General features: G+C 41.4%; 1 protein-coding gene across 1 annotated transcript; it reads left to right on the top strand.

Moving 5' to 3' along the window:
- The first annotated feature begins 1,484 nt into the window (after positions 1-1,484).
- LOC143292785 (40-kDa huntingtin-associated protein-like) lies at positions 1,485-23,163 on the top strand. Its single transcript, XM_076603352.1, has 12 exons — positions 1,485-1,584; positions 2,809-2,855; positions 3,298-3,370; positions 4,133-4,292; positions 6,804-6,872; positions 8,290-8,352; positions 9,193-9,250; positions 9,877-9,939; positions 16,825-16,916; positions 18,238-18,319; positions 19,338-19,384; positions 22,725-23,163. Exons 1-12 carry the CDS (start codon positions 1,526-1,528, stop codon positions 22,860-22,862), a joined length of 951 nt encoding a protein of 316 aa, XP_076459467.1. The 5' UTR covers positions 1,485-1,525; the 3' UTR covers positions 22,863-23,163.
- Positions 23,164-26,365: the final 3,202 nt, after the last annotated feature.

Below are 26,365 nucleotides of genomic sequence, written 5' to 3'. Positions count from 1 at the left end.
CCGTTAACGCTGAGGAAATGCCTCGATCTTCATCGGCGTTCTAAAACCCTTGTCACCTCGATCAGTGTCTCGGGATAATAATCTACAAGGATTCTGACTGTGCACCGATTTCAGTTCGGGAAATTCTTAAATTTGACTCTGATCTACATATTCGTGACGAAAGTACTTAAAAACAACAACAACAACAACAACAAAACAAAACAAAAACAAAAACTGAGAAATATACTGACTTTGAAAAGCTTCTGGTTTCAGTAAAGATTGTTCTTCAGAGGATCAGAAAAAAACTTGAGCCATTGGACAAGCATCTCAGTGGTTTGACTACGTTTTGAGAGGCTGTAGGGTGATCCCGCGGTTTCACCTTACATCACAGTCTTTCATTCTGTGCATTGAAGTTCTCATAATATATAATGGCTAGAGAAAATAAAATAATAGTTAGAGAAAATAAAATAATAGTTTTCAAGGTATATATATTCATTAACGGCCGGGCGATAAGAACACGGCACTGAGTATAGCCGATCATGCAGACGATACATGTTTAATAATTATAATAAACAGCAGCGAACTGTAGAATTAGCTGTAGCCAGTAGCTTAATTCAGTGTAGTATGCCTAGTGGGTTATTATTGTGATAACGGGCTTCATAATGCAGACACGATTCATGAACAATGCAATACGGTATCCACGTGACTCGGCCGGGTACTCGATATGATGCCATACGACTACACTGAGGACACGACATGATAAGAATAAGAATAACTTTATTATCTCCAACTGGAAAAATTTGGTCAGGTGCATTATCACAACATAGACAGGTAAACAACATGGGGACCATAACTGTAAAAGTCAACAACAGCTTTTACGAATATTACAAAGACACAAATGTAAAAAAAATATCACATACACCGTTTCATACATACATCCACACACTGCAGGTAATAACTGGTATTATTAATGTAAAAACAGAAAGAATTAAGAAACATTATTTTGAATATAGTTATTATAAGCATAGCCTACTATATTGCACATTGATTATAATAGACAGATAAGATAAGAATAAAGATAAATCGCAGAAAACCACAACCAGATAATCAGCACACACCCACACCCACCCACACCCACCCACCCCACACACGTGGTTTACTTGATTAAACAAGAGTAATAAACATATGTTCTCAAATAAAAGCATTTCACATATTCGCTTTTAAAACATTGCAATTAATTATTACATCGTGATTATAAACAGAAATATATTTAAAATATGGACGTTAGCATTAGACATCTGACTGATACGGCTCGATATGATACGTTACGATACACAAAACATGACACGATAAATATGACACAATGACAGACAGACAGACATACCACTTCTACAGAAAAATTTCAATAAAATTCATTGTTCAGCAAAAGTAAATTCTTGACACAAAACAAGCACCTTAGATCAGGTCGAAGGTCAACGGCACAGCACCACATCGCTGGACTATCGTGGACCCAAACAAGTCGTCTGCATACTTCCGGAATATAATCATGGAGAAAGACAGTGATATCTTGAGCAGATACAGAGCTGTGACAAACAAATTGAAGAAGTAAGTGGGTTGTTTAGATGCATTTTAAAGTGGTAACATTTAACCATCACTGTCATTTTCAGCTGTGTTTGGTTTCAGTTGCTGTTTTGACTTGTTCTCGACAGGTCAGATGAACTGCACCCACATTTCTTTCGTAGCCAGCATCAACAACTTGCTGATGATAGTTCACCTTCTTTGTGCAGCATCCCACAATAGATAAGGTTTATGTGATTGCAGGAAACGACCACATAATTTTAGTATGCACACAACGCGGTACGTGCCCCCCCCCCCTCCCCACCCAACCCCGCCACTCCCCAACCCCGCCCCCGTTACAGTTTTGTCAAATTTGGCCCCAGCAACGAACTTATCCACACACACACACGCGCGCGCGCGCGCACACACACACACACACACTTAAGATCTATCAATCTGTCTATCTAACTTAGTATCTATCTGTCTGTATCACTATCAGTCTGTCGGCCTATCTATATATATACCTATATATCTGTAAACACAGTATGAATACAAATATCAGTTTGTATATAAACACTGAGTAGCAACAAGACAAAATGATTTTTCAGTTAAACTCCCTATAACTAAAACAAAGTGATGATTTATTTTCACTATAATTTCTTTATACACGTTGTCATGTTTTTATAATAATTCGTTTTAAGATGTGCTGTTTCTCTCTATATAGAGTCAGTCTAACTTAAGAAATCATGCAGGTTGAGGGTAATGAAATGAATAATTCTTTGTAATCCCTTACAAATTATCTGCTTCTTTGAAATGTTCATCATGGTATATAATGGATATTGTAAAATCTTAAGATAGCATTCACTTGATTTTTATTTAATTTGTATTGTACTCTCCCTCTCTCTCCCTCTCTCTGTCAGTGTGTCAGCCTATCTTTCTCTCCATCTCACTTTTGTAAGGTGTGTGTGTGTGTGAGTGTGTGTGTGTGAGTGTGTGTGTGTGTGTGTGTGTGTGTGTGTGTGTGTTTTGAACTTTTTTGTTATAAGTGCACAGCAGTGCTGTTTACGGAACCCCAGTGCGTCTTCACACAGTTAAGAAAGGAGTTGAAATTAAAAGAAGAAGAAAAGGTCCAAAACTGATAGACTCTTTTAATCCCAGGACTAACACTAAATAGTTTTGTTTGGTGTTATAATGTTAAGCAACACACATGCACAATAAAGAATAAACAGTGACTGATCGATGCCTATGTAGTCCTGTTTCTGTTTTTCACAGACGGTTTTTGAAGAAACCAAATGTTGCCGAGGGCAGTGAACAGTTTGGTAAGTTTTGTGTATTTCGTGTGTGTGTGTGTGTGTGTGTGTGTGTGTGTTTCGTTGAGAGAGACATGTTCTCACTGGATCTTTTGATAGTCATTTGTATGCATGTGTGTGCTTGCATAATTTGTATGGACATGTTTGTGTATATAATATATACATACTGATATTATTATTATGTATGTGTTTCAGTCTGTGTGTGTGTGTGTGTGTGTGTGTGTGTGTGTGTGTGTGTGTGTGTGTGTGTGTGTGTGTGTGTGTGTGCAAACCAGAATTCTGTGTTAGAAACCAGTATAACATGCAGACCAAACAGAAATGAATAATGATACCTAATCTATATTAGTTAAGACAACCCATGGTGTGGAAGATATATAAAAAGTGTGCTCTAACACATGCATGCTTGTGGTGACGTGTGTAGCTATTGATTTGCTGCTGTGGATGTTGACAGCTAGCCTGGCAAAGACGCTGAAGATACAGGAGTGTCCCCAGTACTCCGGCTTTTGCTACCTGGCACAGGCAAGGTATATATATCATGTAATCAATGTCTGTCTGCTGCTGAGCTGTCGACAGCTTAGGGGATGGGCGTGATGGAAAATGGTGAAAAAATATACTGTATATATATTGCTCAAGCACGAATGCATGCATGCAGTTGCATACATATGCTTTCTGTTGTGTATATATATGCGTATATTCACACACGCAGAGTGGAACACAAACATACACACATTCACACGCACACATAATCACACACAGGCACACACACACACACACAGACACGCACACACAGACACACACACACACTTTGTCAAATCCTGACAGCCAGAAAAATTGATTTCCTGCTCATGGTATCCTGTCCTGTTTAGTTTTACTGCATCATTACATTCATAGACTGTCTCAAATCCTGAGATTTCTTTTCTGTTCACAAAGGTGATTCCATTTCCCTGTCTCTCTTTCAGTCTGTTTCAGTCTTTCTATCAAACACACACACACACACACACACACACACACACACACACACACACACACACTCCCCCTTCCCCCACCCCTCCCACACACACACTCATACACACACACACTTACATACACAAAAACCACAAAAAAACAACCACACACACACACACACATACACACACTCATACACATGTGTACTTGTAATGTGTATACTTAAATATCAACTAGAATCAGTATTATATGAATTTTCAAACTGAACTGACATTATTATTAGATTAGACCACACAACCAGCCACAATAACTGTAATTATCCCCATTGGCAAACTGACCAGATGCGAGCACACACTGTCCAATGGGGCGGGGGAGTCGCAGGCCCTGACAGAAGCGGCCCGCTCCTTCCTGCATGCGGAGCAGGCTGACAAAGAGCTGCACTGTCCCACCTTCCAGGAACACCTGACCGCCTCCATCAACTGCTACAGCCACGCCATCAGGGTGAGAGCATCGACACCTGCTTCAACTTGCTGACAAACCTCACTTTAGATCTGGTCTTAAAACTCCAGAAGCTCTGTGACAGAGTCTGTTTGGGGGTTGGGAGTTTTGATCCAGTGTTCACATGTCTGTTTGAGTGTGTATGAGTGTGTGCCTGAAACCTGATTGAATGACACAGGAAATGAATGATGAGCACCCGATGGCAGCTGTCAGCTGACTTTATCCACCCAGGTAGGCAGCCTGTTGTGCAAACAACTCCGTGTTTGTAATGTGCTTTGAGCTTGATCTTCAGCATAGGATAGGCGCTGTATAAGTATCCATATCATTATCATCATCAACACCTGCTTCAGCTTGCTGACAATCTCACTGTAAATCTGCCCTCAAAACTACAGAGGAGCTATGGCAGTTAGGGGTTGGGACTGATTTAGTGTTCACTGGTGATCAGGATTCGAGATCCTGTTTCAGCAAGGTGAAATAGCTGAGTGGTGAAAGTGTTGGACTTTCAATTGGAAGGTCCCGGGATCAAATCTGGGTAACGGTGCCTGGTGGGTATAGGGTGAATATTTTTCTGATTTCCCAGGTCAATACTATGTGCAGACCTGCTAGTGCCTGAACCCCCTTTGGGTGTATACGCACGCAGAAGATCAAATACGCACATTAACTCATTCAACCCTGCGACCGCCTGAGAGGCGTGCGCTGCTGATCGCTGTTCTCCGTCTGAGCCTACCTGACAGGCGGGCAAAGAAACCCATTTTTTTCCACCAGTTTGCCAGCTCATTATTATGCATGAAACTGCTTGGTAAGGGAAGTAACTCAACTTAACTTCCTTTCTCACTGGCACACAAAGTTTCGCTCCATAAATGGAATGATTAGTGTGTTTTTTTTCCGGCTTTCTGCATCGATATGTTGAAGCATCAAAGGTTTACTGCGCAGTAAGTGCTCAGTGAAATTATGATGGACTCTTGCAGTGAATTCAACCCAGATAATGACGATTTGTCTTATAATTCTTTCAATATTTCATGGGAAAGTGAAGGAGATGAAATTAGCAACCAGTGTAGACAAAGTTCAATCAAGATCGACAGAAGCTGACATTTTACTATTTCTGTTTTTTATTTAAAGTTACAAGTATACCATTACATCCTTTGTCTTGAGACTTCAGCACTTTGTGTCAAAATTACATTTCAGTCGTAATTTGAAGTTTGGTAGCTATTGGTTGAGGTGCTGCAATAAATTTGTGTCTGAAGTGAAGCACCCCTTCCCGTTGATGCAGCCAGGCCAAAACATGCCGGGCTGGTAAGGCTGCACAGGCAGAAGATCTTAAAGGGCTGAAAGGGTTAAAGATTCTGTAATCCATGTCAGCGTTCGGTGGGTTGTGGAAACAAGGACATATCCAGTGTGCAAACCACCAAAAACGGAATGTGGCAGCCTGCATATTAGGGTAAATAACAAAACAGTCATACGTATAAGATTTACATGTCTGTCTGAGTGTGTATGTGTGCGTGACTGAAACCTGATTGAATGACAAAGGAAACAAATAATTAATGCCCAGTGGCAGCTGTCAGTTGGCTCTACCCAGGTAGGCAGTCTGCTGCACCAATGACTCCGTGTTTGTAAAGTGCTTAGAGCTTGGTCTCAGACAAATGACAGAGGTGCTATGTAAGTATCCATATCATCATCATCATCATCAACACCTGCTTCAACTTGCTGAAAATCTCAGTTTAAATCTGGACTCAAAACCCCAGAGGCACTATGGCAGAATCCGTCAGGTGATCCAGTGTTCACTGGTGATCAGGGTTCAAGATACCGTTTCTGTATGGTGGAGCAGAAACGCCAAAGAATCGATAGACAGATAGAAAATGCGAAAAAACTTAGCCGTAAGATGGCTGCCAGAAAAAGAGGGCGCTAGCCAGCGGGACAAAGGGGAAGTTACCTACTTCCGGGAGGTTATTGGCCGTAGTTACTTTCGTTTTCTCCGCATAGGCGGACAGTAGTTTGCACAGAACAGGAATGTCAGACCCCTGCCGGAGTCTGCACTAGTGGGTCACAGTAAGTATGTTATTTAAACGTAATTTTAGACAGAAAATTTCCTTTTTCCTCACTCCACCCAGGTGTGAATGGGTACCTGACTGACTGGGGAAGGAGAGGATTAGGCCCTGCCTTCCCATGCCAAGCCCTGGACACAGGGGGGTTGAATTCACTGCCCAGATGGCTGTAAAAGGGTATGGGAACTTTAACCGATCAAAACACAAAGATTCAATGATTCATAGAAATTTGATCCGTTCTCCCCTTTTTGGGTGTGAGGGACAATATGGCAATGACTTTTCTTATTTATCTGTAGATCATTGGTTTAAAACACACCAAAATAAGTCAGCATTGAGACTTGAAAAGTTGAAGAAAATCGTATGTTTTATTAGTCTGAAGCCTTAAATTATTGTAATCTTTCACATGTTATTGTATTATGTGATGTTTACATTGTTAATACTTATATATTTGTTGTTGTTTTCACTGTTTCAGGTACACATTGAAAACAAGCAGACGGCTTTGGCAGCAGCGCTGTGTTTGGAACTTGGCAATGTTTTGAGGGTATGTTCTCAACTGAAGTCAGGCAAACTGCCAGGAAAATAGAAGTGATGATCTTGTGTTGTGAATGTCTGTTTCAAAGAATGTACCCACTAATGCCTCTGTGGATATGTGCAAAAGAAATCTGATCATGTTACACATCTGCTGAATCGCTTACACTGGCTTCCAGTTGAGTCCCGCATTCACTATAAGTTGGCAACACTTGCCTTCAAACATTTTGACAAGTCGCTTCCATTGTATCTCTCCTCTGTACTGGAAAGTTATGAACCGCACAGAACATTAAGATCCAGTTCTGAAAAGCTGCTTAAAGTTCCAGTAACTAATCTGAAATGCGCTGGAAATAAGTCTTTCAGAGCTCAGGTTCCCCAAGTGTGGAATTCTCTGCCTTCGTCTCTTAGAAATGCCTCTGATCTACATTCTTTTAAGTCAGATCTGAAATCTTACCTTTTCTGTAAGCATTTTTGTTCTGGGCAGAATGGTTAAACCAAAGATGTTTGTTAGCAAATATCTTTGTACTAGTATTTTTGTTGTCCTGTTTAAATGCATTATTTTATGTAGTTTGGTCTTAGATGTGATGTCACTTTTTCTATCTGGTTATTTTTAATGGGTTTGTGTGTGTGTGTGTGTGTGTGTGCGTGTGTGTGCGTGCACATGCGTGTGTGCATGCATTCGTGCACATGTTTGTGAGGGTGCAGTGCTCTGGTACGCATGCGTAAGTGCGTAGGCATGTCAGTATGTCTGAACAGAATTCTGTGTTAGAAAATAAGAAATATTTTAATGCTATAAAATGCAATTCTGTTTTTAGTGCAGTTGATGTTTAATGTCAGTGTGTGTGTGTGTGTGTGTGTGTGTGTGTTCTGCGAAATGCATTTTGTTTTAATCTAAGCCTTATTTACTTCATAGTTTTTATAATCTGATTCATCTCTGAAGTGTGCTTTTTGATTCACATGAATACACTGGATGTTTTCCATTGTCAGATAGCGGTTTTAAGGCAAGTTTATAGTCAACTGGATGATGTAAAGCGCTTTGAGCAGCATTGGTGCTGGATATCGCGCTATAGAAAAACTATGTATTATTATTATTATTACATGCAAGCAAGGACACATGTACACACAGACACTTATACACCCCCTCCACCCCCAACTCCACCCCCCTACACACAATTATGCACGCATGGACATGCATGCAAGCATGTACTCTCACACTCACACAGTTACACTCCACACCCTGGAATACACTTTGGAGAGCTTTAAAAACAAGAACAAGAAAAAAAAAGTTCAAAGAACATAGCATCAAGCTGCTTCCCTTAAAGGAACAAGAATAGTGTATGCTAGCTTTGTTTTACACTGTGCGATTGATGTTGTTATGTAGGTTATTTCAAACAATAAGACATTTATTTCCGTGTGTATTTTTTTGCCAGGGCTTCAATAAACATGGAGAGGCAACAGCGCATTATCAGCGAGCAGCAGAATTGATGTCACAGGTGCTTTATTCTTTACTTTCTCTGGCACTTCATGATCTGTTCATACACCCACCCCTGCCCTTTTACACACACACACACACGCACACACGCACGCACACACACGCACATACACACACACACACACACACATTTCTGTCCCTGCCACTGTACTGCATAGTTGTGGGATGTGTGTGTGTGTGTGTGTGTGTGTGCACAGTGAGGTGGTTGTTTTTCTTCTAAAATAGTTTTGATTCATAAATACGATGTATTGTTGTTATTAAATATGTATGCATGCAGATGCAGATGCATGTCATTTTGCTGCATACTCGCATAAGCATCCATAATGTTGTTTTGCTGATGTATGCACCAGTACCAGAAAATATGGAAATGTGCTGAACAGCTTGAAGAGATTTGCAGTTTGCACCAATAATCTGAAATCACAAATTTCCCCTTGTGTTTGTTAGTAATTGAGATATTGGCCTGTTATAAAATATATTTTTTCACATTAACTTGTTTACATGTGTGTGTATACGTGTGCGTGTGTGTGCGGGCGTGTGTGTGTGTGTGGTGTGTGTGTATGTGTGTGTGTGATTTCAGCACTTCTCAATAAATTTATGTGTTTGTGTGTGTCTCTGTGTGTGTGTCTGTGTTTTCAGCTCTTCTTGAAACATTGTGTTCATGTGTTTATATGTGTGTCTGTGTGGTTTCAGCTATGAACTCTAAACATTCACGTATATATATATGTGTGTGTGTTGGGGTGTGTGTGTCTGTGTGTATGTCTGTGTGAATGTGTGTGTGTGTGTGACTGTGTGTGTCTGTGTGCCTGTCTGTGTGAATGTGTGTGTGTGTCTGTGTGTGTAGAGTCCCCTGGATTGCTTGGCAGCCTTGAATCTGGTGGCTCAGTGCAAACTGGAAACAAGTAAGTTAATTTGATGTATTTCTGGGCTCTACCTCACACTCCACACTCTCTCTTTTCTTTTGTGTTTGTGTGCGTGTGTGCATGTGTGTGTATGAGTGTGTGTGTGTGTGTGTGTGTGTGTGTTTGTATGTGTATTTATTTGTATTTCTATCACTGTTTTCTTTTCCCACCATTTATGCAGTGTTGCTTTTGTTTTTGATTTTTCAGTATGAATGGTTATTTATGAAGCATCTGATTTGCTAATGAAGAGAAACAAGTCCATTTTTATTGACTGTGAGGCGTGTAGAGAGAATGAACAGACAGATTAAAAAGTGCAGCGTATATATGGATTTTTGCGAACACAGTGATTCCTCCTTGAGAAAAACAAACTGTGAAGACTGGTCCAGTGCAAAGAATAATGATAATCATGATAATGATAGTGATAATAATAACAATGATGATAATGATAAATTATATCGATGATGATTATAATAATAATAATGATAATGATGATAATGATAATGATACTGATAATAGTTATACTACTACTAATAAATCAACAATAAATATGATGATGATAATGATAGTAATAAAGCTAATGTTGATAATTATAACAAGAGTAATGGTGATAATACTATGTGACACAGAGGATTACGAAGGGGCCTTAGTGGTGCTGACAGAAATGGCGTACTTGGCGCAGGAGAGGGGAGGTAAGTTGTGAAGTCTTGAATGAGGGGAAAGAAGCAGTGTGAATTGTTGGCTGGATTAGGAGGGGCAGTAGAAATAAAAAGAGTGGGGATAGTTGACTGGATTTGGAGGGGCAATAGAAATAAAAGAAGCGTAAATTGTTGACAGGATTTGGAGTGGCATTAGAAATAAAAGGAGTGAATTTGTTGACTGGATTTGGAGTGGCAATAGAAATAAAAGGAGTGTGAATTGTTGACTGGATTTGGAGGGGCAGTAGAAATAAAAGGAGTGTGAATCATTGACTGGATTTGGAGTGGCAGTAGAAATAAAAGGAGTGTGAATAGTTGACTTGATTTGGAGGGGCAGTAGAAATAAAAAGGAGTGTGAAATTGTTGGCTGGATTTGGAGGGGCATTAGAAATAAAAGGAGTGTGAAATTGTTGACTGGATTTGGAGGGGCAATAGAAATAAAAGGAGTGTAAATTGTTGACTGGATTTGGAGTGGCAGTAGAAATAAAAGGAGTGAATTTGTTGACTGGATTTGGAGGGGCAATAGAAATAAAAGGAGTGTAAATTGTTGACTGGATTTGGAGGGGCAATAGAAATAAAAGGAGTGAATTTGTTGACTGGATTTGGAGGGGCAATAGAAATAAAAGGAGTGAATTTGTTGACTGGATTTGGAGGGGCAATAGAAATAAAAGGAGTGTAAATTGTTGACTGGATTTGGAGGGGCAATAGAAATAAAAGGAGTGTAAATTGTTGACTGGATTTGGAGGGGCAGTAGAAATAAAAGGAGTGAATTTGTTGACTGGATTAGGAGTGGCAATAGAAATAAAAGGAGTGAATTTGTTGACTGGATTTGGTAAAAGGAGTAAATTTGTTGACTGGATTTGGAGGGGCAATAGAAATGAAAGGAATGAGAGTAGTTGACTGGATTTGGAGGGGCAATTGAAACAAAAGGAATGGGAATCATTAGATGGATTTGAAGGGGCAATAGAAGTAAAACGTTATGTGTGTTTGTCCATGTGAATGCCTATGGTGATGTGTGTGCACACTTGCGTTTGTGTGTGTGTGTGTGTGTGTGTGATTCAGGGGTGCAAGTGGTTCCGTCTCATACGGATTTCCGTCTTGATGAAATTTCGACTTTTTTTTTTTTTTTTTTTTTTTTTTTTTTTGTCCCTATGCTTTTGGTCCGGGAAAGTTTTGGTCGGAACTTGAATACTGAACTATTCACCAGAAGATGGAACTCTCTTGACTGGTTGACCAGTGCTTAGCTAAACTGAAGCCAGCGCCAGCTGTGTCTGGCCGCGCGTGCTGTGTACGACTCCCATTTTTGCCGCTGGAATCCGGATGGGACTGTTTGTTGGAAAGCGAGAACAGAGAGAATGTGTGTGTGTGTCTGTGTCTCTCTGTGTGTGTGTGTGTGTGAGAGAGAGAGAGAGAGAGAGAGAGAGAGAGAGAGAGAGAGAGGCACACACACACACACACACACACACACACACACACACACACACTGTTACTTAGCCCTGAAACTCTGTATTTTACCGAGAGAAAAAAATCGCCTAGGACGGAAAATCATAGAAGCAGTCCGTCCCCGGGACGGACAAAAAATGAAAGGGGGAGGAGAGACATTACTGTTTCACCCCCTATTTCGTTCGAGTAAAGTAAACACAGAGTGGTATATCCCACAACCAAAGGAGGCATCACTTTTTTAATGAAACGTCAGTATAGGTGGCTGGCCTACGTGACTCTAAGCATTTGCTTTCAGCGTGCTTACCGCGTGATCGTCAGCTTCTCGAATCTGATTTGCTGTTTTTCTACTTTCTGAAATGCAAGGGCCAGCAGTTTGGCTTCACTTCCCGCGCTAGCCTAAGCTCTGTCTTTGCGAAGGGGAAGCATCTTTGCTTTAATCTTCGGGTAGCGGGAAGCAAAACTGCAAGTTTTTCACATGCCAGAATGCCGTTTTTGGAAGTTTCTGACGAGAGAAAAGCTCGAGAAATCGACAAAGATTGTAAGAACAAGTGGAAAAATGAATGGCTCAACCATGAAGACAAACTGAAACGGAAATTCTCGATGTGGTGCGCGAAAATTGACGCAAGTGGTTTGGCTATTTGCAAATGCTGTAACAACACAAAACTGAACTATGGAAAAAACGGAAAGAGATCGTTGGTGAAACACAGTGAGGATCCAGACCATCTTCAACAGCTCGCTTCCTACTCGCACACCTCCACAATGCCTTGTGCAAAACCTCTGTTTGCTGGCCCTAGTTTGACGGATAAAGTCATGGACCTTAAGATCAGAATTTGTTTGTTTCTGTCTGAACACTGCCTTCCATTCAGTCTCTCTGAAGACCTAGTGGACTTAATAAAGACTTCAGCTAAAGACACAAAGGCTGTAGAAAGCCTTCACATGTCCCGACTAACAACAACATATTACCTGACACACGGCATTGCACGTGCTTTGAAGTCTGAATTGCATGGGGTCCTTCAAGCAGTGCCATTCAGCCTGAATATCGACGAGTCAACCAATGAAAAGAATCAGAAAGTAACCAACATCCTTGTCCGTTACATGTGTCCTGAACAGAAAACCGTCAAAACTCAACTACTTGGCAGTTTTGTGTGCAACTTAGCAAACGCAGAAAACTTACTTGCAATGGTTCTTGAAGTTTTGAATGGCGATGAAGAGCTCGGCATCCCACCTATCCCAGTTGACAACATGGTGTCAGTTCTTCTTGACAATTGCAATGTGATGAGGGGAAAAAAGGGAGGACTTGAGACTTTACTAAGAAATGAAAATCCAAACTTGTTGGATATCCATGGAGATTGTGTGCATATTGTTTCTAACGCAGCTAAGGCATTTTGTGCCCCATTTGAAAATTACCTCGAAGACTTTGCCAGCAACATTTTCTATGAATTGAACAAGGCAAGTGCCAAGGCCCAGGAGCTGTTCACAGAAGTATGCCAACTACTTGACATCACACCAAGAGTTCCCATTCGACCTGTCGGCAGTCGTTTCCTTCAAATGATTGAAGTGTCTAACCGGCTTCAGTACCTACAGGCACCCATGTTCCTGTACTTTTATGGGTATCTGACAGCTTCAGAAAAGAAGGAACATGAGCAAGAGTATGAGGACATTTTGTCGAAACATGGAGTCAATGAAGACGAGCGTAGGCGTTTGGAAGAGATCCACCGCCAAAACAAAGCATGTGCAAATGAATCATCGAATAGGAGAGACTTAATCCTGACCAGGCTCTTCAGGAACCGAGAGCGTACACTGCTGCTCCTTGATGTGTATAGAGGGGTTCTACCAGAGTTTCAGAAGTTTGTGAAAATTCATCAGAGTGAGAAGCCTCTCGTTCACGAGCTACATGCCAATATCTACAAGCTGACTGAGCAGTTTATTGGGCTCTTTATCAAGTCTGACAACATGCCACAGCGATTGAAGCCTTCCATTGCAAAGCTGTTGAAGATTGATGTCAAGGATCAAAGCATTCAGCTGACAGATGAAAAGCTGTACGTTGGATCTTATGCTTGGGATTCCTACAAGAAATGCAGGTTTGAAAAGAGGCACTGGATGGCAAAGTTCCAAGATGACCTGCGGCAAGGCTATGAAGATGCATGCTATGCATTGCAGAACAAGTTACCCCTTCGTCATGTTGTCTTGAGCAACCTCTCTGCATTTGATCCAGAGTTAAGAGGGAAAGAGGACACCTTCAATGGATTGACAAATCTTGCACAACTACTGCCTAATGTCATTCAGCAAGATGAGTTAGGGGAACTGCAGAAAGAAGCTCGGCAATATGTAAACGATACCAAACTTGATGGCTACCTTCCATCATATAGAGACAATGAAAGAATTGACACTGATTGGTGGGGCAAGATTAGTGAACTTAAGAAGGAAGACAGCAATGAGCCCTTGTACCCCTATCTCTCCAAACTGGCCTCTGCATGCTTATCTGTTTTTACTGGACCCCTCATAGAAGGAACTTTCAATATAATGGACGATATCATTGAGCGTGACCGAGCAAAGATTGAACCAGAAAATTATGAAGCAGTTGCATTGACAAAATCTGCCCTTAAAAGCTTGAAAGAGAAAAGCTGTACATTGAAGATCAAGCACAAGATGCGCATGATGACAACAAACTCCTACACTACTTACTTGGCTTTCCAGAGTTCGAAGAAAAAGAAGAAGGAGGATATCTTGGAAGAAAGAATTCGTAATGCCAAAGAAGTTCAAAGAGCCCACAGTACAAAAAAGCGCCAAAATCAAGTGGGATGTGGCCCAGGGCGTATGCCATCCAGACCGTCAAGTCAACCACCCAATCCCAAACCCTCAACTCAACCATCCAGACCGTCAAGTCAACCAATCAATCCCAAACCCTCAACTCAACGATCCAGACCGCCAAGTCAACCATCCAATCCCACACCCTCAACTCAACCATTTAGTACGCCAAGTCAACCACCCAACCCCACACCCTCAACTCAACCATCCCAACCCTCAGATGTGAATGCAAGGAAGAGCTTTTTTACAACATTACAAACAAGACTTCAGAATGCTGCAACTCATTCATTTTATGACTTAAAGGTACTTGCTGTAAAAGCAGAGAAACATGAAGCCTACAAATCCAGCAGTATAGGACTGTATTCAGAGTTCGATAGCACTCTTTACCATGCTGACAGAATCTCAAAGGATCTTTACCCCGAGGATGCCCCAGATCATCTGGAACCTGTTGAAATAACAGGAGATGGAAACTGTTTACCAAGATCAGTATCTGTTCTTGCATACGGTACTCAAGATCATCACCAAGAACTGCGAACCAGAATTATTGTTGAAATGGCAGCCCATGAGGACCATTATACCAGTCTCTCTGTGTCTAAAGCTTATGCAATGAGTTCTGACTTTTTTGAGATGCAAGATTTATCTCCATTGACAATCAAAGACATTTTCCGGAAGGAAGTGGCGAGCATGTGTCATCAAGGAAAAGAAATGGGAGTTTGGCAAATCCATGCAGCAGCATCTGTGCTTCAAACACCATTAATGTCTATATACCCCAAGATACAGAATGATTGGTTGGAGGAGTATGGGGAAGAGGGGCTGAATAGAAATCACTTGAACAAGGTTTTCCATCCCAGAATTTTTGAGAATGACAGCGAGGTCAGATCAGTTCCAGGCATTATGTGGACAAGAATGGGAAGAGTTGAAAGAGTTTGGCGACCAAACCATTTTGTCGCATGTCTCCCCAAAACTAATGGACCAAGAATGTCTAACACTTCTCTGACAGCACAGAAGAAAAGGGGGTCAGCTGACATCAGGCAGTTCTTTTCAAAGAAAGCAAGAGTTGAATAAATAATCTCAATTGCCAGTTAAAACAAAGGTATATAAAAGGTTGGCTTGATCAACTTTGAGGCACACACACAGATACAACTGAAGTTCCTTACAAATTGATTTGTATTTCCTAAACCTTTTGATTTTTTTTTTCATTGTTCATCGAATTTTATATGATAGGTATACTGTTGACAGTGACTGTTTTAGTGTTGTTTATACTTTCAGTAAGTGACTTCGGTGTGAAAAGAAAGTTCTCTACTTCAATTCTTACTTGGGTTACCTGCTTGGAAGACACCTGTGTAAAATGCAATGACTTTATTACATACTGCACAGCTGAAATGTTTTCTGGGGATTCTGTGGAACATTATTGACATTGCTAAAACTGTAAGCAGCTCTTGGAGTACTTTTTCCTGTCCACCACTCTGAGCCACCTGTTTTCACCTCTAGAATTTCCACGTTTTTGACAGGTAAGAAGCCTCTCAAACACTCACAAGCACACCAAATTTGTTTTGTTTTATTGTTTATCCAATGACTAACAACTTTTATTCTGCATGTCATGTTCAGATACTAATAATTGAAAAGTTACAAACGTTACTGTTTTTATCAAGCTTTCCTTCTGTTAATTTGCCAGACAAGATACTGTTAGTAAGCTGTAATATAACCAGTGTAAGGGGGGAAATGCCACTATTGAAGGTATGCTTGTTACTTTCATCAGGACTCACTGCAATCTCTTTCTCTCATATGAGTCATAAGGTTAATAATACTTAAAATCTGATTTTAAAAACTTAGTCCATTAAAAGCATTACCTAAAATCCATAAATTTTCCTTGCCAAAAATATAAATATTTTCTTCTTGAAAGGCACTCTGAGAGGCCCTGAGAGAGCAGGAAAATGCACGAAATGCGTTGGCGGCTGGGGCTCCGCCCCGGACTCCGCTGGGGGAGCTTACGGCACTCCCCCAGACCCCCTAGACCGGACTTCAGTCTTGCCACTTTTTTCCACTTGCACCCCTGGTGATTTGTTTTTAGTTGATTTGTTTGCAGATGATGAACCATGGTAATGCACTGAGATGTCCATTTTTTTTTTAATAACTTTGTTTTTGGTTTAAATTTGTAACCTGTTTTATCAGATGTTGCTTCATCATCTTATTTCTTTCATTTACTCAAGAAGAACTCTGGAAATAATTCATACTTTCTTTCTTTCTTTTTTATTATTATTATATATATATATATTTTTTATAACGTGTGTGTGTGTGTGTGTGTGTGTGTGTGTGTGCAGGGTATGCATGTGTGTATATTAATTTGAGGGAGGATAGGTATGTATGCATGTAGGAATGTATGCTTATATTCATGTATGCATTATATTTATGATAATGTGTGTGTATGATTTTCAAGGTACATTTTGGTGTGTATGTATGTAAGATTGATGTTATGTGTTATGTATAAGTATTCTGTGTTTTGTAAAGCACCTTGAGACGTTTTCTTGATAGAGTACTATTTAATGAAAATAATAACCAGAAATTATGCTGGTATGAGTATCCATAAGTATTATCATTATAATTTTTTTTTAATCACTTTTCCAACAGGTTCATCGACAACGGGGAAGCCCATTGGGGCGTACTGTGATGTGTTGGCACAGTGTGAGGTGACCAGAGTTCTTCTGCTAATGCTTCTTCAGGTAACACCCTCAGTCCATTGACTCTGTGCGTGCCTCCTGCATGAGGCCACGACGTGTGTGTGTGTGTGGTATGTGTGTATGTGTATGTGCGGTATGTGTGTGTGTGTGTATGTGTTTGTGTGGTGTGTGTGTGTGTTGTGTGTATGTGTGTGTGTGGTGTGTGTGTGTGTGTGTTTGTGTGTGTGGTGTATATATATGTGTGTGTGTGTGTATGTGGTGTGTGTGTGCGTGGTGTGTGTGTGTGTGTGTTGTGTCTGTGTGTCTGTGTGGTGTGTGTATGATGTGTGTGTGTGTGTGTGTGTGAGTGTGGTGTGTGAGTGTGTGTTTGTGGTGTATGTATATGTGTGTGTGTGTGGTATGTGTGTATGTGTGGTGTGTGTGTGTGGTGTGTGTATGTGTGTGATGTGTGTGTGTGTATGGTGTGTGTGTGTTGTGGTGCGTGCGCACGTGTGTGTGTGCGCACATGCGTGCTTCTCAGTGTATCAGATTCGATATCAGAATGTGTATAAGTATCCTCTGTATGCATAGATATATTTCCATGTGGATTGATAAAGTGTTTTTTATTTGATTTGCATGCACATGGTCTTCTTACCAGTTGATATGACTCGCTCAGTTGTATTCATGGGCATACACTGATCAAAGGTTGGGAGTGTCTGATCTTTTGTGATATTGAAAATTTTGTGAGTGGGGGTGTAGGGTACAGGGCCACTGGACATAAGTGTGTAGCTTGATACCAAAAAAGAAAAAAAAAAAGAAGTAAAAGAGAAATAAAGATTGCCAAAATGCCAATAATAAATATGGAGATCTGAAATACTTCCACCCTTGTTAATCAAGAATCCAGTTGACATGTGTGTAGTTGTGTCTTTTTCTTTGTCTTGTGAAAGGAACTGTTTTGGTAAAGCTTATCCTTTAAAAATCCTGCCGTCAAAAGAGGGCGCTAGTTAGCGGGACAAAGGGGAGGTTACCTACTTCCGGGAGGTTATCGGCCGTAGTTGCTCTCTTTTTCTCCGCATAGGCGGATAGTAGTTTGCACAGGACAGGAATGTCAGACCCCTGCTGGAGTCAGCACTAGTTGGGTCACGGTAAGTATGTTATTTAAACGTAATTTTAGATAGAAAATTTCCTTATTTTTTTTTTATAGAGATGTAATGAAAACGTGAAATCTGAAACTGATGTGTTATGAAACATTTTGTATATGTGTGTGTCAGTGTAACAGTGGGTCATGAAATATCATGTGTGTGTGTGATGGCTTGTGTCTTTGTCAGTATGATTTTCGAAGCTGTGAGAGTTGTTAATTTGGAAACATTTTATCACACTTCAGCCCACCCCTCAGAGAATTCGCCCTGAGCACGCCCAGACACTGGAGAAATATGCCTGGGAGTCCTCAGAAGACAGTATAACAGGTACCTAAAATGGTGGTGTGTGGAGGGTTGGGTCTTTTGTTGCAGGTTGATGTTTGATTCTAAGAGTGGTTCTGTTGTTTGTGTGTGTGTGTGTGTGTGTGCATTTCAGTTTTTGATTTAGCATCTTTTCACTTTGAGTGATATTAGATTTGTAATGTGTGTGTGAGTGTGTGTGTGTGTGCGCGCGCGCACATGCGTGCATTTGTGTGTGTGTGCTTGTGTGTGTGTGTGTGTGTTAAAGAAAAAAAAGGGAATAAACAAGGAAAGGATTAAGTAGGACAGTGTAATCAATGTATAGCAAATGATATGATTTAACATTGATTGACCAGTTGTAAAAAAAAAAATCAATGCAAATATAACAAAGTCACATTACACAAACACTCGGTGTGCATTTGTGTGTATGTGTGCATTTGTGTGTGTGTGTGTGTGTGTGTGTGACACTGTGTTTGTGCTTTATAATATATTTAATTCTATATCAGAATGTGTTCAAGTATCTCTTTACATTCACTTATTTCTGTGAAATTAATTTTTATATACCATGTAAATACAATCTGCATATTTCACACTGAATTCAGTTTTTTGATAAATTCACAATTAAAAAAAAAAAAATCATAAACGTCTGCTGTCCTCAGCTGAAAATCATTGCCCAGAGGTCTTCACATAGTCATGATAAGTACTTTATCTCTTTGAAGAGTGGGTTTTTTTTTCAGCTAAGGTTAATCATTTAAATTATCATACTGCACTCTGACAAAACAACTGAAAAAAAGGGGGGATTTCAGCGACTGTAAAAAAAAAAAAAAAAAAAAAAAAATCAGTATAAAAACAAACTAAAAAACCCCAGGTTTTGATGCACATAGCATTTGTGATTACTGATAAAATGTGTGATATAGATTCCACCACCATAGAGGATTATTTATTGATCATTTATGTGTGACAGACGACAAAAGAGAAGTGTTGATCATTCCGTTGAATAATCTCTTCAAACATACAAAACTGCTGATGTCTCTTTTGTTTGCAGAAGTGTTTCTGGGCGAAGATCTCTTCTTGTTACTTCAGTCTGTGGTGGTAAGCTGTTTGTTTTTGCCCTTTATTTTTGCTCTTTATTTTCTTATTTTTTAAAAGATAAATCAGACTTCTGGTTGGACTGTTAAAACAGAAACTAGGTGTGAAACAGTGCGGGAAAAGGTGACATAACAGAGTGCGGTGGTTTTTGCCCTAGGATAAGATGTAGATATTCCTAAATGGAAAAAATGTACTGGTTACAGCACTGATGAGTGACTGCATGTTAGCTTGAACATTTTATGGGGTAAAGTTGACTATAAAAAAGGGTGCATTTTTTGTCATGTGTTTCTCTTCATCATTTTGATTTTGGGGGAACATAAAAAGTGAATTATTTTGAACATCTTGGGGGTCTTTTTTTTGAACAGTAAATAATGTTTTGCTTTAAGATGCGCTTTGAAATAGGAGAAGAAATTTGAGTATATATACAGTTGAATGAGAAACTCTGAAAATGTGTGTATATATATATATATATATTTAACTCTTTCATCACCAAGTTTCTGTGTGAAAAACACTCCCCAGCGCCAGTTATTTTAAATCGAAGCTCTGAGCCACAAGCTTTGGCTCATGTGAAAACAACACAATGGACTTGTTCACTTCAAACCTGGTCAGTGGGCGAAGGTTAGTCATTGTTCAGTTGCGCAGTAAAGCGGCTGCCACGGCGGCACAAGGCAGCCCTTTTAGTTTTGGCGCGAAGCGGAGGGGAGAGGGATGAACAGCGAGCGAGCGCGAAACGTTGGAAAGGTGATAGCCTGGACAGACAGGCAGGCAGTATATGGGGCAGCGCTCTGGCGCACCACTAACTTCGCGCTATTCTTTGCGGAGCGCATGTTACACGGGCAGTGTGTACAGCTGTGAACAGCTTCGCTGCTGCTGATAAACTGTCAGAAACAGGGTTATGTGCTTTTAAAAAATAATACTCTATGTCAGAATGCAACAAGAAGGGCGCTATGGGTGTGAATGGATGTGTGATTTTCTGACAAATTTAACGATACCAAACATGAGCAGGTTTAATTTCCTACAGGCAGTGTACAAGCGGTCCAAAACTTAGCGAGCACACGAACATTCTGTTCGAACTGAGGAACACACACGGAACGTAGTTCAATTTCAACTCCGTGTTGTGTGTGTACATCGTTTTACTTGGAGATAAAACTTGTATCATGATATACATGCATGTCTCCACGATACAACTGGAAGGAAAATATAGCCGATACATTACCTAGAGGTGGCAGACCGCCCCGGAATTAGTATCAGTATTTAACGATCAGCTCCACTGAGAACTGCTGCCAGCCACTTAAGTTTCACACTTCTCTCAACATCACGGGAAGAGAGACGGACAGGCAGACATATATATGCAGGGACAGACATACTGAGAAACAGAGGAACGTGTACGGAGAGAGAAAGGGGAGAGGCACAGAGAGAGAGGGAGAGAGACAGACGCAGAGAGAGAGAGAGAGAGAGAGAGACGCACACAGAGAGGGGGGGAGAGATTTTCGCCGACTAGATGTTTTGCGTGTCAGTATGTGTGCCTTTGCTTGCGACATGCATTTGGTCAGTCTAAAAGATACACCTTGACGATACCATGCTTTTAGTAAACGATCACAATGTAACGTACTGACATGCATTTGTAAGTTCTAAATAATAAAATCCATTCCTACCTGAACTTATAAATCCGTATGAACTCCTTGTTTGTAGTTGGTAATCCACTCAGTTGAAGTGTGACACTGACTAAACTCAAACATTTTTTTTCTTTTCTTGTTTTTTCCTTACAATGTGTGTGTGCGGGAGGGAGGGATTCAGGGTGGAGAAAAGAACAGGGCTGAAAATTTCTTTATTCTTTACTTTTTGATTTGTGCCGTGATTCTCCTGCTTGGGGTACGACTTGCTGAAGCATGGGGGAGACAATAGTCATGTGCTCTTGCATGATGACACGCAGTTTGTCATCTTGTGACTGCATCCCTAATACTTTCTTTTTGAGTGAATTGACGACTGCGTGTGTTGCCTCCCCCCCTTGTTCATTTTTTTGTAGCACTTGATACAAATGCATGTGGGATGTTTGCCCTCTTCATCATTCGAAACATCTAGACCGAAAAAACGAAACAGTTCAGAAGAATACTTGGCACAAAGTCTTGCATTCAACCCCTTATCTTTATCTCTTCTGAGAACCCGCTCACCACACACACGACACATATTATCCAAACATCTCAAGTGTTCACTGAAGGTGTGTTGCCCAGTCAGCAATGCTGCCACTACCGCACCAGATTCCATTTTTGTCGGCACTCACACACACACACTTAGGTCAAATAACTGGATGTAACACAAACACTCGGACAGTGTCTGGTAAATCACACAACACACTTAAAGTTCACATTCACTGGAATCATGTACACAAAAATGACAGCAAACAAAAACCGGTGTGCACGAATATGATGAAATGAAAATCACTTAAACAATACACCTTTCTCTGCTGGAAACATAGGCACAAAGAGCGCGGCGCGCGCTCCCCTCCCCCCCCCCCCCCCTCCCATCCCAGAGGAATCTAGGTCAGCAGCCGTGCTCCTGACCGCTCACTGAACTCTGAAACTAAATAGCTCTGCTGGAAGTTAAGCGGCACAGCCGTGCTGCAGGTGTCAAGCTTTGTTACAATGTGAAAAATGGCCTTTTAACCCTTTGGTTGCTGTAGTCGCCACTCGGCGACTTGCAGTGAGAACACCACAGTTGCTGCACAGTGATTGTAGGGGGAATGGTGCTGTCGCTGGTCGGCGACTTGAGCATTAGAGTTAACATTGCACTACTCTTAAAAAAATAACACCAAACGTAGTCAGCATTTCCTGCCACATGTACCGGAAACATCCTTCTCATTATTGAACCAACTCTTGTGCGCTTTGGAGTGATTTTCAGCAGCTTATTTAAAACTTAGTTTGAACAATGGCGAGTTCTTCAACCAGTTCAGATTGTGACCAGCAGTCTCGCTTTAGACCATGCAATATGGGACAGCAAACTGCAAGTCTAATAAAAGACATTTGGCAGACAATGATTTTGCTGCTGACAGTGACAGTGGAGAAGAGTTTGTGCGACATGGCAGCGAAAAAACGAGTACCCCACATTCCCACTGGCTGCTCTGCTGCACAGCCGGTTTTCAGCTGTACTGTGCAGCTGACTTAGCCGGCTAGCAGATGTCAGAAGCTTGGACACAGCTGGCGAAGTAAGGGTTAGCATGACCCCTTGATGTCGATTAAAGTCGCCTATGGCGGTGCACCGTCTAGTTGACTGAAGTTGCCTGTGGCAGTGAAATAGTTAAAGAAGTAGCATGATGCAAAGTCATTTCCATCTTCTCTCTGTGCAGATGGCCTGCCAGTCCAAAGACTTGGATGCTCTGCGGGCTCTGCAGTCGGATCTGTGGCCTCTGTTGTTACCTGAGCAAAACCAACTTTTACACCTGGTCATTCAGGAGATGGCTCATCCATCTGGGGAAGGGGTGTAGACAGCTGTTGTCATCTGTGATCCGTTCATCTTGTGTAATCATGCTTTGAGTGTGTGTGATTGTTGTGTCTTCTTTGAGGATATATTTGTATATACTACCCTAAAAAACAACAACATGCGAAACAAAAGAATTCTGTAGGTTTTTATGAAGGGTGTTTCTTTTTTTTTTGTGTGTGGTCAGTTGGATTTTTCATGAAACCAACCTTTTCCCAGATTCATATTGTGTTCTTTTTTGTTGTTTTTTTTTGTTAACGTTCAGACTATTGCATATTGGTGCACCTTTTTGAGGCATTGACATCAGGAACACTTTCAGAGCTTACCATATTTTTCACATTTTAAATACCACCAGCATTTATCATTGGAGAAAAACAATGAAAACACAAACAAACCCAGATCATTTATAAGTATATGCAACAAGGACAAACTCCTGAATAAAATAAAACACCACCACCACCAGCCACCAAAACAGCCAGTTCGATTTACCACCTCCACCCATCCCCCACACATCCCTCCTCACTCCCTCCACACAGAGAAGATACATCAGGAAGCACCACCTCCACCCATCCCCCACACATCCCTCCTCACTCCCTCCACACAGAGAAGATACATCAGGAAGCACCACCTCCACCCATCCCCCACACATCCCTCCACACAGAGAAGATACATCAGGAAGCACCACCTCCACCCATCCCTCCTCCCTCCACACAGAGAAGATACATCAGGAAGCACCACCTCCACCCATCCCCCACACATCCCTACTCACTCCCTCCACACAGAGAAGATACATCAGGAAGCACCACCCCCACCCATCCCCCACACATCCCTCCTCACTCCCTCCACACAGAGAAGATACATCAGGAAGCACCACCCCCACCCATCCCCCACACATCCCTCCTCACTCCCTCCATACAGAGAAGATACATCAGGAAGCACCACCTCCACCCATCCCCCACACATCCCTCCTCACTCCCTCCATACAGAGAAGATACATCAGGAAGCACCACCTCCACCCATCCCTCCTCACTCCCTCCACACAGAGAAGATACATCAGGAAGCACCACCTCCACCCATCCCCCACACATCCCTCCTCACTCCCTCCACACAGAGAAGATACATCAGGAAGCACCACCTCCACCCATCCCCCACACATCCCTCCTCACTCCCTCCACACAGAGAAGATACATCAGGAAGCAAGTACCAGAGACTGACACAGACAACTGTATCCAGTAATGTCCGTGCACCATTATTCTTTCTAGAAAGCCTCGAGTATTTTTTCAGTCTTTTTCCAGACGGGTCATTCATACCATAGTGTTTTCTTCTTGTTTTGTTTTGGTTTTGTATGCCTAAGTACCTTTGTGTATTATGTATAATCATGATTGTGTTCAGGTAACTTTTTTTTTTTTAACCCCTTGTTGATAAATTGATGGAATGGTCAATGTCAAAGGCATGTTCCATTCAGGTTTATATTTATCCAACGCTGCACCTTGTATCACAGATTGGCACAAGCTTACAGTTGGGCCAACAGCAAAGTGAGAGCTGTATGATCAGAGGTTTCTTCATAGCAATCGGAAGTCTTTGACAGCTTAGTCTTTTGTAATGGACGATGACTGTCAGACTAGAAGGCAAGACTGCAATGGCTCTTAGTGATGCAGTCTGGGGAGGCTAGTTGGTAGCCTTTGTGAACAATGCCAGCGCCGACTGTCCTGATGCCCAGTTACTTCCTCTGCTGTCCTGGGGTTGTATTCAAGACAAAATTCATTTTGTCTTCAGGCAAGTTACCTTTGACATGGTAGGGACCCGTGGGTACAGTTTAATGTGAAAGTTATCTTGGTATTCAAGACACGTGCGGTGCACTCAGGCAGGTAACCCATTGTCTATAATTAGAAATCCTGGGGTTTCCCTTCTGCGCATGCTCTTTTACTTCGCGCCACACCACAGTGTGACAAAAAAAGAAAAGAAAAAAAAGCTTCGGTGGCAAATCATTAATGAGAGTCAGCAGCTTGTCGAATCTGGGGACCACTTTCGCATTCTGACACATGTTCTCCCTGCTTTTTTTTTTTTTTTTTAGCCAAATGCAAAAATAAAACAAAACAGCGTTCGGATTAAAAAATTTCTTTGCAATGAATGGATTTCGTCAGTCTGCAAATTTCGGATATTCCTTCATGATCACCTGCAAGTGCACTCCCTTAGCAGCTACATATGTTAGTCATATGGAATACAACGACGTCTGCCAGTCTCAATTCATCAATTTTGACTGCCAAGCGAACAAACGATAAGATAAACTATCAGGGGCTGTATTCAAGACACGGTCTCTCTGCAAAATACCTGTTTCTCTCAACAAAACCAATGCAACAAAAGGATTCGCCATATTTACCTTTGCTTTGTGGGCTGTCACCCTTGGCAGGTAGTAAGGGTAAATTGCCCTCAGTTTTGCAGACCTGCGGGTAGGCTCTTGTGTTCCTGAATACCGGCTATTGCTTATCCTCGGGCAGTTTTGCCTTGTCTCAGGCAGATTACCTGCAGGTACACATTTACCCACAGACATGATGGTCTGTTGAATACGGCCCCTGATGGTCAAAGTCAGACACGACTGACTACCATACATATACAACAGTACTTTTGCCTAATTTTCTTTTTGGCCATGTCTGGTCAGCTGGGTTATAGTATTAGTAACACCTGGTTTGGCCTTCTGTGATCAGTTGGGCTATTTGTAACACCTGGTTTGGTCTTTTGTGGTCAACTGGGCTATTCGTAACACCTGGTTTGGCCTTCTGTGATCAGTTGGGCTATTTGTAACACTTGGTTTGGCCTTCTGTGGTCAAGGGGGTATTAGTAACACCTGGTTTGGCCTTCTGTGGTCAACTGGGGTATTAGTAACACCTGGTTTGGCCTTCTTTGGTCATCTGGGGTATTATTAGTAACACCTGGTTTGGCCTTCTGTGGTCAACTGGGGTATTAGTAGCACCGGGTTTGAGCTTTTGTGGTCAGCTGGGCTATTAGTAACACCTGGTTTGGCCATTGTGGTCAGCTAGGGTATTAGTAACAATGATAAACAAATTATTCAGAGATCAGTAATGTGATTGTTATGGCTTTGGAAGCGTGACTGAATTTTGTTGTGGAGCCACACCAGCAGCTATGAACTACCAGTGTTTCTATGTGTTAACACCTGTGTACAAGTATTCTGTCACTTCCTCTTTTACTGTGTAAATGGACACCTGCAAGGGTATATGATCGGTTGTTTCTCTGGAGGAGGAGGGTGGAGGATGGTGAGGGGGAGAGTGAGAGAGAGAGAGAGAGAGAGAGAGAGAGAACAGGCAAGGGAGAGAGAAAGAATAAGAATGACTGTCAGTTTGTGTTTTAATGTTGTGCGCTTTTTCGATACACAGAGAACCTTCTGATTACAACTGCCAGCTGAACATTTAAACAGTCAGAAATTTGTTGAATATATTAATTCTGTGGAGTCAGGGGAGGCAAGTTCACTACCAGAGGTTCACTTGTATTGGA

Source organism: Babylonia areolata, chromosome 18 (assembly GCF_041734735.1).
Source record: "Babylonia areolata isolate BAREFJ2019XMU chromosome 18, ASM4173473v1, whole genome shotgun sequence".
In the NCBI taxonomy this organism is placed as follows: domain Eukaryota; kingdom Metazoa; phylum Mollusca; class Gastropoda; order Neogastropoda; family Buccinidae; genus Babylonia; species Babylonia areolata.
Note: the sequence above shows the minus strand (reverse complement) of the source record. Positions and strands in the feature narration are given on the sequence as shown.

Coding starts and splice junctions, on each gene's coding strand:
- LOC143292785 (XM_076603352.1), top strand. CDS start 1,526: ATGGAGAAAGACAGTGATATCTTGAGCAGATACAGAGCTGTGACAAAC. Junction 4,293..6,803: donor GCTACAGCCACGCCATCAGG/GTGAGAGCATCG, acceptor TCACTGTTTCAG/GTACACATTGAAAACAAGCA. Junction 16,917..18,237: donor TTCTGCTAATGCTTCTTCAG/GTAACACCCTCA, acceptor ATCACACTTCAG/CCCACCCCTCAGAGAATTCG.